This window comes from Aulonocara sp. 'chitande type north' Nkhata Bay, linkage group LG16, assembly GCF_057382095.1.
Source record: "Aulonocara sp. 'chitande type north' Nkhata Bay isolate Kocher_YH1m ecotype deep benthic linkage group LG16, A_spYH_male_GT1.1, whole genome shotgun sequence".
NCBI classification, from domain to species: domain Eukaryota; kingdom Metazoa; phylum Chordata; class Actinopteri; order Cichliformes; family Cichlidae; genus Aulonocara; species Aulonocara sp. 'chitande type north' Nkhata Bay.
Window position 1 is genome coordinate 36,390,341 of NC_141359.1, and position 15,790 is coordinate 36,406,130.

Genomic DNA, 15,790 nt, shown 5'->3' on the forward strand with positions numbered 1-15,790 from the left:
TGCACGCTTCAGCAGGACAGAACATCGAAGAAAAACAATATGCTTTGCAAGCACACACTGCATTTGGCTGTTTGTGCGTATAAGTTTATTCTTTATTATCTGATTTTGCGATTATATTTTAGGTGTTTTGCCTCAATCTCAGCTTCAATCACAGTGCCATGCACTGACCTTGAGTGAAATGATAATGATATAAACTGATTTAACATTGAAAAGAACGGTGAGCTATAATAATGATCTTGTGACAATGAAGCCTATGGAGCAACTTGCATCCTTTTTGGAATATTAACTGCAACTCCAACCCTGGTGGAATAGATTCACAGACGGATCAGCGGCTGCTCTAGCACGTCATCCCTGTCCTTGTGTACATGTGCAAAACATGGATGTATACGATGACTGACACTTCACCACCAGCATTGAAAAATTGTTGAAGCTTTGACTTGTCACTGGCAGCACGTAGCAACAAGTTTGTAGCTAGATTTGTTGGCTTCCATTAAAAATAACTTTCAGACATTTGCTTCTGCCATCAGTCGTGCATCAATACGTGCAGCTACATTTTTAAAAGCTGCATGGACACATTTGAGATTGATTTTTAGCAAATGCAGTTGCTATTTTGCTCTCCATGTGCGCTGTTTAGCTGCAGACTGGTCAGAGGAAGATGGTCTATAATCAGACTGCAAATGGAAATCATGAAAGCTTCTTGTCATGAAAACCTTGTCCTTTGCTTTCATATTCTGCATATTCATTTGCAGATGCTTGTTTATAGAGATTACTGATATTCTAAAGGCTCAGGAACCAATCAAGCACCATAGTGGACTTTTAAGGGAAAACTGGAGGTTTTTTCCAATTAATTTGAAGGTTACTTTTGGAAAAGTGTGGTATAAAATGTTTTAGTGGATTTTCACATGTCAAAACCTGCAAAGTGAATCCAGAAAAAGCTATTCAGTCTGAAGTAAACCTTTAGACAGATGGATATTACCTTCACCCAGATCCAGTACAGCAAGCACAGCGCTGCTCCGAGCCTCTCCCAGGTGATTGTTGGCAATGCAGGTGTAGAGACCAGCATCACTCGGTTTGCAATCCCTAATCCATAGCCCTCCGTACTCTTGGTTCTCCATGTTGAGGAGTTCATCGTTATGGTACCAATACAGGGAAGGCTGTGGATCTCCAGCCACAGTCACCTTCAGACGGATGTCACAGCCTGTCCCCACGGCAGCGTTCCTCATTTTCCGTGTAAAAACCGGTGGGGTTGGGGTGTGGTAACCAGGTCCTTGAGGTTCCGGGACAACTTGGTCTGGGCTTGCTTTGGACCGTTTTGGGGGGATGATGGGACTTGGTGGTGCCCCTGCTTCATCTGCCCCTTTTTTCAGGGTCATTTGCACCTCAGCTTTTCTCATGGCTAAAACAGTCTACCTGGACTTTATGATTATATCACTACCTGGGCCTTGTCTTAGCAAGCCGTAGTCATGCCTTAAAAGGGCATTAGAGGCTACAGGTTACACACATACACACATACATTACAGCTAACATGGCGTTCATGTTTTTGAACATTGGAGAGATAAATTCATTTTACTTTTACTTTAGAAACACGTCAATAAGATTAAGTGCTCCTTGAATTGCTGTTCTCTAACCGCAGCTGTTGTTTGAAGAAGAAAAAGAAATTGTTGATCATCAGGTAATTAAGCAGATAGAGATAGCTGCCGCTCTCCTGCCTGAAGGTATTTTTAGGGCAAGACCTACTGGATCATGTTGCATTAACGGCTCCCTGGACTTGTCTGTTAGAAGTGACGGTTGCTTCTCCCCCTTCTTTTCGTGGTCTTCTCTGACTTTTCAAACTTTTGTAACCAGTTCCCAGAAGTGTGTAACGCATTCACTCAGCATTGTGTGAAAGTCTTCAGTGAGATTCCTCTTTATTCCTGGTGGCCTTGAGAGTGTTTCTTGGTTGGCTTCTGGTTGAATGGAAGCATCAAGTCCTCTCTGGTGAGTCGCACAGTGCCCCCCCCTCCCACCTTATCCCATGAGTTAAACCGCCCCACTCATGATCTCCCCCTTAGCTCTACCAGTCAGGGGAAATGACAGTCACAGCCCAGCAAGTCTTAGAACGACAGCTGCATGCTGAACCATCTGACCACTCACTGCTGGGCTCCCGCCCCCTTGTAATTTTTAGCCAACCTGAGGTCAGTAGAACATGTGAGGTGGCGCAACACTTGGTACACCAGAGGGTCTGCATGGGGCATATGTTCAATTTCTAAGTCACAGAGTCTGACATTGCCCCACCCCCCCCCCCCCCCCCCCACCCCCCATTATGTGTAAGGTGTCAAATTTCATGTGTATCATTCAAAACAAATTTATCATTGGAATAATTATGTGAGGCAAGAGTTGGACCAATGAAACAAATATTGTAGGAATCCTTAAGTATTTAGTAGCAAAGGTAGCTGAGGTGGCGTCAGAGGTGCTAACCTGTTGGCTGATGTTGGCTAGTATGTCGCATAATCCCCCCCCCAAAAAAAAAAAAAAAAAAACGTAGCAAAACTGTGCACATTGTTTTCAGAAACCATAGATCATATATTAAAAAAATATTAACGTGAGTGTTAATGTTGCATAGCTTGCCCTCCAGTTGGCACTTCCAACGCACAGGACTTTGTAACATCTAGTTAAGGTAGACCTTAAACAAGTCAATTTATTACGGTCACAAATGTTAGGTCAAAAGAAAAAATATCTGTGGGTTTATCGGAATATCTGTTTTTTTAAATCACCAAATACTTCTATCGGTGTTGTTCTTAAAAATCCTTTAGTGGCTGGTCTTATTTTTCTATTAGTCATTACATTCAGTTTGCCATCTGTAATTTATGACTGATATTGAGTGTTATAAGTGTTGATGGTACAAAGTTTGCCCACCAGTGGGCCCTCTGGAACTTCTCTGCTGGCAATACACATGTTTGAAGTACCTGACACGCACTGTGGAAACAAGTAACTACACGAAACAAATGGTGGAGACATCTGTTCATGATTGATGTGTCTGAATCATGGACTTAACAACTATCAGCTGATATTTCCCAGGATATTGGCTTTTTAAATATCAATTTAATATCAGCATCTTAAAAAGTCTTTATCAGTCGAGCTCTAATTATCAAGTCTGAAGTTGCATTTGCATTTTCAGCATCGTAAGTTTGCCTTGGAAATGGGAAATGTCGACATGCCCTAAAGCAGACCTTCCCAAAGTGTGGGGCCCGCCCCCTAGGGAGGGGGAGGGGCGCAGAGCCATGGCAACAGTATCCCACATTCTTGATTTTTAGTTCACAAACACTTGTTGTAATGACTACTCCTGACATTTTGGAGATGTTAGCGCTTTATACAGTAAAGTTACAGCGGGATACAAATAACATCAGGCTGATCCTGCCACGATTTGTCCCCCGGTTCAAATCACAGACAAACAGTATCCCACAGTTGTTTGTTTTTAAACCCATTTTGCACAGAGAGGCGTTTTTTTTTATTTGATAGCAATGTTGAATATTATTACTCAGGGAAAAAAACAACTACACAAACATAATCACACTGTGACGCCTCTGCCTTTGTAAATGGAGGGACAGTAGCTGCCTGTTTGTATGTAAGCTGTAAAACCTGAAGATAGTCAGATTAACAGAAACGTATTTTGTCTCTATCTGCCATTCTGCAATTCATCTCATGTAAACAAAAACGTGGCGCACAGCGTGACGTGAAAAAGGGCACATACCTTTGACGTTGCCTGGCGAACTCTGTATTCCTTGTTCACATGTACACGCAAAAAAGGAGTTTTAAAAAGATCTCCGTTTTCGGTGATTCAAAACGCTGTTCACGTGTGAACGAAACAGCTGCGTTTTCAAAAATAGCCGTGTAAATGTGGATGTAGCGTAAAAGAGTTAGTAGTTTATTTTCTTACTACCTGTAATTTATTGCAGATTACTTGTATTTGGTTAATTGTTTACTAAATGTTTGAGTTGTGAAATAAACCACAATGGAGCAAAATATGGGTGTGTGTGGTTGGAGGATGTGTGCGTGCGCGCGTGCACGCGCGGGGGGGCGAACATTTTTCTTGTAAAACAAAGGGGGCCTAAAGAATTTATTGTTTTGTTTGTTTCTTTATTTTATTTACTAATGTTCGATGTTTATCAAACAAATGGTTTACTTAATAAAGTTTAACATGAGAGACTTATGACTCTGATGTCCAACACTCTATAGACAAGGAAATAAAGTTAAACCTTATAAAACTGACACAAAAACTGAATCTGGAAGTGGCTTTCCATCAACAAACCCAAATTTAAGTTGTATAATCGTGTATATAATTGTACTTTTATCACAAACCGTGCCCAAAACAGCTCAAAAAACCTGCGGTCTCCCAGTATTGCTACACATTTAGTGCTAGCATGCTAGCTTTGCACATGTACTTGTCCATTTATATTTATATGTATATTTATACCTATATCTCTATCTTTATCTCTTTATCTTAATATTTATCTATCAATATCTCTGTTTTACACTCATTTTATACGAGTGCCTGATGTTTGAGATATATTTGCTGCTATGACAACTCAGTTTTCCTCCGGGATTAATAAAGTCTCTGATTCTGATTTACAATATACATGAATGCTGAAAGAAGCTGCAAACTTCAGCTGCAATGAAAACAAAAAAGCCTGACATACATGGAGCAGTTTTGTTGTAAAAAAGGACAAAGCTTGTAAGACCTGGGCAGTGAGAAAAACATGAACCTTTTAATTAACCTCTTACACCTGGTAGGAAAAAAGGAAAAGCACAAAACCCAAGAAAGCAACGTTTTGGGCTGTAAATGTTAGATTAAAAAGTTTGAAAATCCACTTTCATAGCTTTTGCATCCTGGATTTGTGAAAACTATTTAAAGTTAGACACAAGTTCAGCAGTAGCAGTTGGTTAGTTGCACACCTGCAAGTTCTTCCCGGCAAAATAGGAGTTTCTGTGGATCATCCAAACTGGCGCTATTTCTGCAAACCCAACAGCCAGTGCCAGTATTGAACCAACATGCTTGTCAGTTATCAAGTAAATTAGATGTTTTTGATCATTTTGTAATCAAGAGGGAGTAGATATCGCTCCTCCGATCTCAAATATGGCTGCATTTCTGTGGCTGCAGTCATCAAAACTTCTGCTTTTTCTCCCCTATACAAGCAAAGTTCACACCATTAACCCAATGGTGGGAACCTTGTGGAGGGGGGGGGGGGGGGGTTCCCATCATTTGACTGTGGTGTCTCAGCTGATCAATGAACACGTAAACCTCCAATGACTCTGCGGTGTCATATCAATCACAAACAAAGGAGCAAAGTGGATGGTTTTATTCATTTCTCATATATACAGACGTTGATGGCAACCATATACAGATACAAAAATGTGAATGCATTTCTATAAAAATAACTCAATGTTATGTAATTGATGAACTGATGTTTCACAATCTACCGCCGAATTGTTGCAACTCAGAGTTCACTGGCAAGGGCTCAGTGTTAATGTTGTAATGCTGCGATGTCGTGTTGAAACGCGACATTTTTTATTTTCTCTTTCTTCAGAATCGTCATTGAAGATGACGGGGCGAATTTAACAAAAAAGTGTGTGCAGCAAATCAAAGTTAAATAATAATAAAATAGAATCTAAAGTCTTAAAAAGTATGTACACTAATAATATTATTACACAAATTATTTAAAAATATTTTGAAGTCTTTCTTTGACAAATATTAGCTGCAGTACAAATATGAGGATTATCAAAACTAGCAGTTTTCCACACTTTAATCCCCACATTAAATCTCCCTGATCAGCTGATCTGAGTAGTTTCAAGTGTCTCTGATGTTCTCACATGATTGTAGGCGTGAGCTCCGATGACAGCGAAAATCTGCTGCTTCTTGATGTTGACGATCTTTCAATGATTCCTATCTTTGCCATTAACTGCCGTAGCCTCCTTCTGAATTTCTCTCCCAGGAAAGCGTACAGCACTGGGTTTAAACAGCTGTGAAGCAGGGCCAGACTCTGGGTGACAAACATGGCCTGGTCCACTGCTGTCCTCGCTGGGCACTGATACTCTACTATCTTTGCCCTGAAAAATGTGTCCACTATCACTACTAGGTGGTACGGCGTCCAACAAAGCAGGAAAGCGAGGACCACGAATATGATAACTTTCATGGCTCGCTGGCGTTGAAACCCCCCACGGATGTGAAGGAGGCGATGGATGGTGATTCCGTAGCAGGGCAGCATGATGGCCAGGGGGATGAAAAAACCCAAAGTGTGGCGGAGAATTCTGGTGGCCAGTCGCCACTCATCAGCAGTGCTGGGATCGTATTTTTCAGTGCACAGTACGTGACTAGAGTTGTAAGAGGTGAAAGTGGAGCTGAACAAGCCCGGGAGGGACAGAAGCGCTCCGACAATCCAGACGGCGGCACAAACTCCCCAGCTGACCAGCTGTCGATTAGTCCTACGAACCTCCATGGCGCGCACAATCACAGTGTACCGGTCCACACTGATGCAAGTCAAGAAGAGAATGGTTGAGTAGAAGCTCACCTCTTGGAGGACAGTGACTATTTTGCACATGGCTTCTCCAAATACCCAGCCCCGAGTAACCGAGGTGGCCCAGAACGGGAGGGTGATGGCGAGCAAGAGGTCTGCGATCGCCAGGTGGAGGAGGTAGAGGTCAGAAGGGGTCAAAGGTTGCTTGCTTAAGCTGATCACCAGCCCCACCACCACGTTACCGGGAAGTGCCATCACAAAAATGAGGACATAAAAGACACTGACAACGATCATCACAGTATCTGAGATGGTGTGAAAGCTACAGGGCTGGGTGGCGGGGTCAAGTAAAAAGTCTGTGTAATTATAGCTAAAGTTCAGAGCATCGTAAATGGCACCAAAATCCTCCCAGGACAATGATGCGTTTGGTTCTGAGGACAAAAAAGAAAAAAAGAAAAGAAAGCATTAAATTATTACAAAGACTTTTCCAAAAAGATTTAAGTTGATGAAAGGAGGATGAAAAAACTCACCAGTCATTGTGATGTCTTCTCAGCGGGACGCACTGAATGTGTCACACAAAGGCATTTGTCTCCTAAATGATGTATCCCTCTAGACCCCTCCCACCAGGTCCATTTTCCTGTTTGCGTCACACACACAGACTTTGATTTGCTCAAGAACCCAAACATGAAGGAAGTCTGTTTCCAGTCCCATTTACATTTACACATAGCTGCAAGCATATAGCACAACGTCACTGTCATTTATTTCTTTTTACAGCTTCATGTGTTGTTGTTTTTTCTTTTTAATACATCATTACAGAGTATTTTTAATAGTCTTTTTTTGTTGTTGTTGCTAAACCACAGTGCTTCCCCCAAAACAAACCCAGGCCCATGATGTGAATCACTGTGTCATGGGATTACTGTCACACTGGAGGCAAAATTGAAACAGAAACCACTTGTTGATGTGGTCTGTGAAATCTGTGAAATAAAAAAACACTGTTTGTTTTGTTTTGTTCCATGCATCGCGATCGTGTAAGCCATATACAGAAAAAATGGGAAAATAAGGAAAAAAAGCCTGGGGTACCGTTCAGCCTGTCGACAGTAGGATCTTTAGGAGTTGCCAGATCATCTTTTACCGCAACCATCAACCTGTGCCCTGGCCTGAAAATATGAACAGTTACAGCAATCTGACAGCAGAAGGGTTACCGTCATGATGATAATTCAGTGATTGCAGATTGGGGAAAAGCCTTGAATGTCGTGCACCTGAGTGCACAGTGATGCTGGTATAGCTACAGGTTATACATGAGTTGTATCAGGGTTGCCAGATTCCCAAAAGAGATTGTCAGTAGATGCAGTGAAGCTGTCAGCATGTGAGGCTGATAAGAGATCCTTCTTTGTAAATAAACCAATGGTGTGGCTTAAGAAAATCCTACGTGGCCTGCTTCTAGAGCTGTTGTGCTCAAAAGATTTCCAGTAAACTTGACAATAGCCTTTCAGGCCGAGGGGTAAAATACAAAATGAAGCAAAACACACCACAACATTGCCCCACCTTTTCCGACTCAGTTTAGAATCCTATACAAATGATTTTGTATGTGTTCAAAATTTTTTTAAATTAGTCGATATGTTCAAAATTTATTGATGTAACAGGTTGAAATCCTCATGTCGGCTTCTGTGGGTACAAATCTAAAATATGACAAATCACACGACGCTACTAGACTTCTGATGAAACACTGAGGAAGTTCCCAGCTCATCACATTCTTTGTCAACACGAGTGTCTAAGATCACATTTCCTGCCACACTTCTCATGTGTGTGTCAACTTCCAGTGTCACAAGCTCTCGGCTTTTATCATAAACATGTTTTGAACATATGGTTCTTTGAAAAAAATAATAAAATAACTTTAAAAAATAGTTCTTTGAAAGGTGCTCAGCAGTGACATGATTGCAAAAAAAGACTAAGAAAAAAACACATCTTGGTAAATAAAAGTAGAAATATAGAGTTACAGTAAAATGAACAAGTGATTACAACACATGAGCAACACAGAAATGAATTCTGAAACAGTGCTTTAAATATTTGAAATGAGCCTCGACCTCTGATTGAGAACAGGATTAGTGTATCAGGAGCTGTAAAAATAATCTTTTGGATTAGGGATGTTAAAACTGATGGGTTGTTTGATTGGATTTACTTTGCAATTCTGGACCAGGTCAACTTAGATGCTCTAAGATACAGTGGGAATGTGCAGCAGAAATCTAGACTCACTAACCCGAACACTGAGCCACACTGAAAAAAACCTGCCTGATATCAAAGACGACAGACAGATTCTCACTTTTATCATCTGTGAGACGGGATTGTATTTGCAGGATCTTATTGTGTTGTGAAGACTTTAATGGGGGGGAAGGAACGTTACCCATTAACATCAAAGTGTACTTGGCACGCCAATCTAACTTGCATGGTGTATTGCAGGGGTGTCAAACATAAGGCCCAGGGGCCAAAAATCATCCTGGTGAAGATTCCTATCCAATCACAGCTTTTCCCCACACATAAAATCCTCCCCAGCGGCCATTTATACTAAAGTAATTAAATGATAAATTTTACCCATTTACTTCTTACAGGCCAAACAGTCGTGCTGACAGATATCTTCCTTTAGAACTGGATGCAAAAACAGAATCATTATGAAGAAGTGCTGTGTGTTTGGAAACTTTTTTTTTTTCAAGGTCACACAAAAACAGAAGTTTAAAAATTTGAATAAACGTTATTTAAACTCAACAGATTTTTCTCCACGGGGGGGAGAAACTCTTGCAAATGAAATTTGCAATTTTAGTAAAGACAAGTTGGATGTGCAGTGCTAATGTATTTAAGAGCTGCTTATTCAAAGGGGATTTTGTGCATTTCCCACTTTGCTGAAATTAAAATAAAGACATTCAGTGGAAAGACGATGATTCGGGGACGGGCATATTTAAATTGATCTTTATGCAGGTGCTCAGGATCTAAGTTCACCCTACAATGAGGTTTGATACCCTAAATTTGTCTTACTTTAAATATGACGTGAAGTCCAGCTGTTTAGACTAAAAAAAACAAAAAAACAAAACACTCCTACAGCTGCTTTAGGGATCTCTTGTAGTCCCAGCAGCACACGGATCAAACAGCTGGCCTCTACAGGCAACTACACTTTTGTTCCACTTGTGCACACAGAAGACAAAGGTGGTGTCCTGGTGTTTTTGTGCAGCTTGAAGTCTACATGTACGTAAACTAACGTGAAAGGCCCTTTCACCTTTTGACATAGAGAGTAAGAATCAAACAAAAAAAAAAAGAGAAAAACCACAAGTGCGTCAGAAAAGTGAGACTGGGAAATTGCGCCATCCTGAGGCCATAACGTTTAGGTGCTTGGTGCAACAGAGGATATGAAGACAGGGTTTTGTCGAAAGCAACACATTGCTTCAAAACAAAATTCTTAATGCAAATGCTTTCATTTGTACAGACATAAGGGTCCTAACCCAACTGTGATAAAGGAAGTTAAACAATAAAACTCCAGTTCCACTTCTGCTTGAGCAATCTCGCCAAAAACCTGAAGTAAAGAAAAGTAAAACGGTAAAGTAACCATTGTCTGGGCAAAGCAAATCATGCGAAGGCATGTCCAAAAATAACATAATTTATCAATCTGGGCACTAGATGGTGCTGTAGAGTGCAATGATGAGCAGAAAGTAGGTTTATTTTGCCGTTGGTGGCAGTGTGGAGCTTTAATAGAGGTGGCAGCATGTTTACAGGACGATGAGTCTTTTGGGGTGATGTGCATTCAGGCCCCTGAACACTTCTCATGTAGGCTTTAAACTGCAGTGTAAGAATATATCAGCGACAGTACGAGTAACTCAAGCTCTCAAACAGACTACAGAAAAGCAAATGTGACAGAAAATTGCTCTAAAATTTATTTGGTGAACTGTTTTTGCCAGTATTTAAGTGGTCCCTAAAGGTACAGTTGATGGCCAACAAAGAAAAAGAGAAAGAAAGAAATCAACAAAACATGTCTTATTGAAAAGAAAAAAAGAAACCGTTCACTATCAGTCTACCTACCAATAATTAAAACTCAAAACTAACACCTTTCCTTTCACACAGTCACTTCAGAAAACAGTTTGGTTTGAAGAGTTTCACGTGGGCAGTCAGTTCAACTACTTATTTTCACAACTTAAGGCCTTTTTTTTTCCTCTAAAAAACTAAATAAAGCAGAAACTGATTTCCTGAATTAAATGACAGCTAAGCCTCGACATAAATTAAGAGAAGAAAGTGCATCAAGTGTTCAAGTAGGGTGTATAGTTTTAAAGAACATGAAGAGGGCAAGGGTTCAGGTTGGTGTTTGTTTGGGAGTTGGGGGGGGTAACACTGGCACAGAACTGGCAACTTGAAGAAGAAGGGTGCAGACTGGGAAGCTGCCCACACCTCAGCCACACCAGGTCGCGACTATCTAAGAAGCCCTGAAAACGCATAAAGTGGTAGATCATAATCACACTGTGCTGCTTATGAGAGCACTACCTGCACTACGGATGACAGACGACACATCTGATCATGTTAGCCTGGATTAAAAAAGAAAGAAATTCTGCAAGTAGTCAGTTGTTTGGTTTTTTTTGTTTTTTTATAGCCAACACAGGCTGTGATGAAGACGGGGCAGACAGGTCGGAAAGCTGTAAGAGGGGGGTAAATGGTGACGTCCATAGATTTCTCACATACCACCCTCCCCTGCACCTTCTAACCCCCAATTTCATCTTTTGGCACGTCGTGGGTCCCTGCCGTTGCTAATTGTAACTGAGGACTTTGTAGCTGGTGGGGCTCCAGCAGCAGTAACCGAAGGGGCACCGTTGCCAGGCGACCGTCCATTGGGCCGCCCGACGTTCCCAAACGTGGGGTCACGGGGTGCACCAGGTGGTTGATTATTGTTGGCATATGGCGGCATGGCACCGTTACCTGCAGGTTAGAAACATGAGTCAGTCCTCACTCATTTCTGTTTTTTGTCTCACATTTGTGGGTGCGACTGAAGTGTGTTTTGTTTTAACATGTCACCTTCTTCCTTTTAAAATCACAACATGAGTCATTTGTTAGAAGCAAGCTCATGATTGCCACCTCATGTTTGGTGTATTTTCTTTATTTTACCACCAAGTTGTGTTTTAACTCTAGTTAAAACTAAACTAAGTGAGAAAATTACATAACCCTTGAAATGCCAGCCTTTTCATCCCTTAAAAGATTATTAAGCACATTTGTGAATAATTCAATTGATGACAGACGAACTTCTTTTAGCTGCTTCGCCTTATGCCAGTCCCTGTCTGGAATCTGAGTTTTTGAGGCTCCATCAGTACAGACATAAAGCTTTGTAAATGCAGGTGACTACAACAACAAACCCAATGTTAGCATCAAAGTGTACAATTACATAACACATGCACACAAGTCATCAGTCAGCTTGTGGTTAACTCAAAATTTGCATTAGGAAAATACACTGACCTGGTGGAGCAGATGTACCTGAATTCTGATTGGGTGGAGAGTTCCCCCTCTGATTCTGGTCAGGCTTCCCCTGGTAGACAAAGAGGAAGGCCACCTTAAATATATTTTCACTTAGACTGAGGCATGCAGAAAGCTTGCAGAAGATAGTTTAGCTTGATTTATTTGGGGAAATGCACAGATCTGCGTGAGAACAGGACAACCAAAGTGTTCTTGAGGGGTCTGCACCAGCTGGCCAGTTTCCTAAGAGTACTCACAGACTTGTTTTGCTGGTTTGCTTGGGCTAGCAGCTCTGGGTTTGGTTCACTGAAGTTGGGCACTTCTGAATACACCATACAGAATCTGGAAAGATATTAGAGAACATTTAATCATCTTGTATGATCGTTTCAGCCATCAGCTGTATTGCACTCATCCTTATGAAGAAATGCCCCACTATTCACACTTTATCAGCCAAGGGAAAGCCAGACTGTAACAACCACAAACTGTACTGTAGTAGAGGTCAGTGTGCAAACTTATAAAATGAAATTTTATTCGCTTTAGAAATAAACTTCAAAAATGCTCCAATCATATTTTGTGAAATGCATTAAAATGCTTGACTGTGTTTTAAAACTGCCTAAAACTAAAAATGTTTTACCATTACATTTTACAAAGCATGACTCTGGAACAGAGTGATACGCTAAGCAGAATTCCAAGAGAGACCGGAGCATTACATAAATAGATGTGTGTGACCATCTACTTACTCTCCAATCTTCTGTAGATCTCCTCCTCTTCCAGTGTATAAGGTCAGGCAGCCTTTCCATATAGATGCATAGCTAGCAGAGAAATACCAGGTTAAACTGGTGCAGACATACAAAATATGCAAACACCGATCTCTCTGGCAACATTGAAGATTTCTACATCCGCAGTCTTACCCTCTGGTTAGCTTGATGATGTCCCCTGGCTGAATAAGGCTGCCGAGTTCATCCCAAACGGAGATAGCTATGCTACCGCTCTTGTCTGCCACCTTGCATGAGCGCACCTCATGGCCATCTTTCGTTTTGGTTACTCGACCTAACAAAAAAAAAAAGAAAAAAAGACTCAAGGTACAAATAGCTCTACCAGAGGCCAACTCTCAACTTTCACATAGAACAGTATTAAATCAAAGCCTCACTGTATTTAGGCTGTATCTCTCATGGCTTTCACAGCAAAGCTGCCGGTCCCTTTAAGAAAAAGGAGCACGAGTTGATGTAGGGAGAGACCGCTATAGCCTCACAGTCCAACTACTCACCTATTTCCAAAACGATGAACACGATATTCAAATTTTTCGAGCCAGGCTTCACATCCTTTATCAAAAACAAGGCCTCGTTTGTTGGTGCTGCCATTATTAGTGTCGAGGGTGGAAAAAACGGACCACTGATGTCTCTCTTCCTGTCACTCAAACTCAGCAGCTATAACTGTCGTTACTATGTAATGGGGAGCTAAAACCGTTAGCTTCAGCTTAGCTAACTAGTTAGCCTGTCAGCCTTGCTACTTCTAACACGTATCTTAACTGTTTATAACATAAAACACAGGGGACCAGCGCCTTAGATAACCCACATTAAACTTAACACAAACGCTTGTGACAGTGGTGAAGGACAACTATACTCTTTACAGCTAACTGACACTAGCAGGGTGACAAGATAGCTCCGCTAAGGAACAATTCGCTAAATGTTTGCTAGCTCCCAGTTAGCTACCTTATTTTAGTTTCAGAATACGAGTGTCTGGATATCTCGTTTTTCGCGATTATCGCCATAATGTCAGCTTCATTCTTCTCATAAAATTAGCTAACGTAGAATCCGTTGCAAAGTAGCTGTCAAGTACTCAAAACGATGTTTCGAAATCAGATACCAATAGGCTGACAAATCCAGAATCCCTGGTTCAATCTGAGGTTCCTGTTTTAACAAATACCACTCCACTGACTGCAAGTTACATTACAGCTTAATGTGCTGCCTGTACTTCTAGCCTTTTTTAGTAGACCCACTCGATCATTTAGACACTTCTTTTTAATGCTTTTAAACTAATCGACCGCATTTCCTTTGTGTGCCTTTTGTAAGTATAAAGAACTGTTAGCCTTGTTAGCGCGCAGTCTGGCCAAATGCTTTGTTATACGACTAGTGTGTCTATTTTTAACTATCTGTAGCCCCAGTAGCGTTGCTGTTGTTCGAACAACACTTATTGTTAAACGTCCGAAGTATTAATCCCTAAATACTACGGCCCCCAAAACGCTGTTTTTTTAAAAAAAAAAAAAACTGTACACACTGCCAACTACACGGTTTAACCTTCCTGAACAATGCCCCAAAAACTACGTCAGCTGTACTGCCGGTCAGTTTTATCTCCACCGGACGATTCCATTTTTCTACACGGCGAAGGGGTATATTCGTAAAAGTATATTTTAATGTGATTTTATATAGACAAATCAATATATAGAGAACAATTGTATAGTTGTATTCTTGTAAGATACTGCATCCAAAACCATAAAAAGGCACAAAACCTAGCTGTTTAGAGTTGCAAATGAAAGCAGTTGGTTTTTACCATAGCAAATGAATTCCATTCACAAACAACGCGAGACGAGAGGAAATGTGAGTTTACTATCAACCGTAAAACGAACGGTGGTTTGCTTATTTATTTATTTTTAATAATGTCGCATCCGTTTTACTAATCTCGGTTTATCGTTGTTTTTGTCTTCAAGGTGTCCCAGTTTAAACACAGATTTCACTCAGAGTGTAGAATCCGTCATTTAGCACTAGGTATCGTGGGTAACCCTTCGGGGACACACATTGTATTAAATCAATAAATTGGGTCCAGTTTGACAAGTTTCTGAACGATTGAGTGTGAGCGTGTTTTATAAGAAGAAATTTGTGGCAATCAAAAGTTTTATCGTCACGAACAGGATTCGAACCTGTGCGGGGAAACCCCATTGGATTTCGAGTCCAACGCCTTAACCTCTCGGCCACCGTGACTATACAATCTGGTCCCACATATCTTTTTCACTATAAACATAAGCACTGCCGAGCGTTTACGTTACATATATATTTGGCTGAATTGTGCAAACAAACAGTTGCGTTTCCTACCGTGCTACTTACTACTGTGCAGTGAACGAGAAGAAGGATGGGGCGGTGGAAGAAGCGCAGGGTGTTTGCTTGATTTCGGACATAGGAGGGAGACAAACACCATCAAAACACCCCGCTCGCTCGCTCGCTCACAAACGTCGGAGAAATAAAGCTCATTAGACGTTTTAACGATGTACGCAAAAGAGCTGCGTAAAATATAGTGATCTTAAATAAGTTTTTTCTTGTGGATTTTATAAACGTTGTATCGGACAGTAATAAAAGTAAGGTTACGACTGCTGTGGAAATTTCCTTCCAAAGTTTATTGTTGGCAAAGGAAATGCCGGTATCGATGTCCTCTTATTAACAGGAAGATTCCCTCACTTTATTGGTAGAAATCAAAATTAAAATCAAAAGGGTTTTTATTGCGAATCGCTTCTACAGAACATTTTGGTTAGTCTCCGTTTTAATTGGATTAAACTGTGTTAAAGGAATAATGTGATCTTATGTTACTGTGCAATCCAAATTAATGGAAATTTGTATTTCTACAGTATCTGATTACTGATCTTGCTACTCAGTGCTAGTGTATATAAAGTCAATGGTTAATATATAAAGTCAATAGTTAGTGCTAGGGATCGGGGGTTAAGGTTGGTCTAAGGTGCTGCGCAACATTAAACCACAACCAACCTGGATTTTGTTGTTTATATAGAATGAGAATGAATAATCTGATCTAATCTCTGTATCATGAATCCACACTGTGTA

At 40.8% G+C, this 15,790-nt stretch overlaps 3 protein-coding genes and 1 non-coding gene across 6 annotated transcripts in view; all 4 read right to left on the minus strand.

The window, feature by feature from the left end:
• The window catches only part of spegb (striated muscle enriched protein kinase b), a 38,206-nt gene extending 36,224 nt beyond the window's left edge, over window positions 1-1,982 (minus strand). For all 3 annotated transcript variants that reach the window (XM_086266055.1, XM_086266053.1, XM_086266052.1), the window contains exon 1: window positions 977-1,982. In XM_086266055.1, coding sequence (XP_086122181.1) covers window positions 977-1,394 — 418 coding nt within the window. In that variant the 5' untranslated portion in view covers window positions 1,395-1,982. The remainder of the gene's footprint in view (window positions 1-976) is intronic.
• A 3,339-nt stretch (window positions 1,983-5,321) lies between these two features.
• Window positions 5,322-10,233, minus strand: LOC147312018 (C-X-C chemokine receptor type 2-like). The gene is made up of 2 exons (XM_086266502.1): window positions 7,019-10,233; window positions 5,322-6,919 (listed from the first exon to the last, which is right to left on the minus strand). Exons 1-2 carry the CDS (start codon window positions 7,023-7,025, stop codon window positions 5,844-5,846), a joined length of 1,083 nt encoding a protein of 360 aa, XP_086122628.1. The 5' UTR covers window positions 7,026-10,233; the 3' UTR covers window positions 5,322-5,843.
• Window positions 10,234-10,382: 149 nt separating this feature from the next.
• On the minus strand, window positions 10,383-14,295 carry nabp1a (nucleic acid binding protein 1a). Its single transcript, XM_086266503.1, has 6 exons — window positions 13,231-14,295; window positions 12,875-13,013; window positions 12,704-12,775; window positions 12,221-12,305; window positions 11,967-12,036; window positions 10,383-11,435 (listed from the first exon to the last, which is right to left on the minus strand). Exons 1-6 carry the CDS (start codon window positions 13,322-13,324, stop codon window positions 11,233-11,235), a joined length of 663 nt encoding a protein of 220 aa, XP_086122629.1. The 5' UTR covers window positions 13,325-14,295; the 3' UTR covers window positions 10,383-11,232.
• A 564-nt stretch (window positions 14,296-14,859) lies between these two features.
• trnas-cga (transfer RNA serine (anticodon CGA)) lies at window positions 14,860-14,941 on the minus strand. The gene has a single exon. It is a non-coding gene; the product is annotated as a tRNA-Ser (tRNA).
• Window positions 14,942-15,790: the final 849 nt, after the last annotated feature.

What these genes read in the sequence shown, in the direction of transcription:
- nabp1a (XM_086266503.1), bottom strand. Translation starts at nt 13,324, where the DNA reads ATGGCAGCACCAACAAACGAGGCCTTGTTTTTGATAAAGGATGTGAAG. An exon ending in GTTCATCGTTTTGGAAATAG is followed by an intron (nt 13,014 to 13,230) that starts GTGAGTAGTTGG and finishes TTTTTTTGTTAG; the next exon opens with GTCGAGTAACCAAAACGAAA. An exon ending in AGGTACATCTGCTCCACCAG is followed by an intron (nt 11,436 to 11,966) that starts GTCAGTGTATTT and finishes TCTAACCTGCAG; the next exon opens with GTAACGGTGCCATGCCGCCA.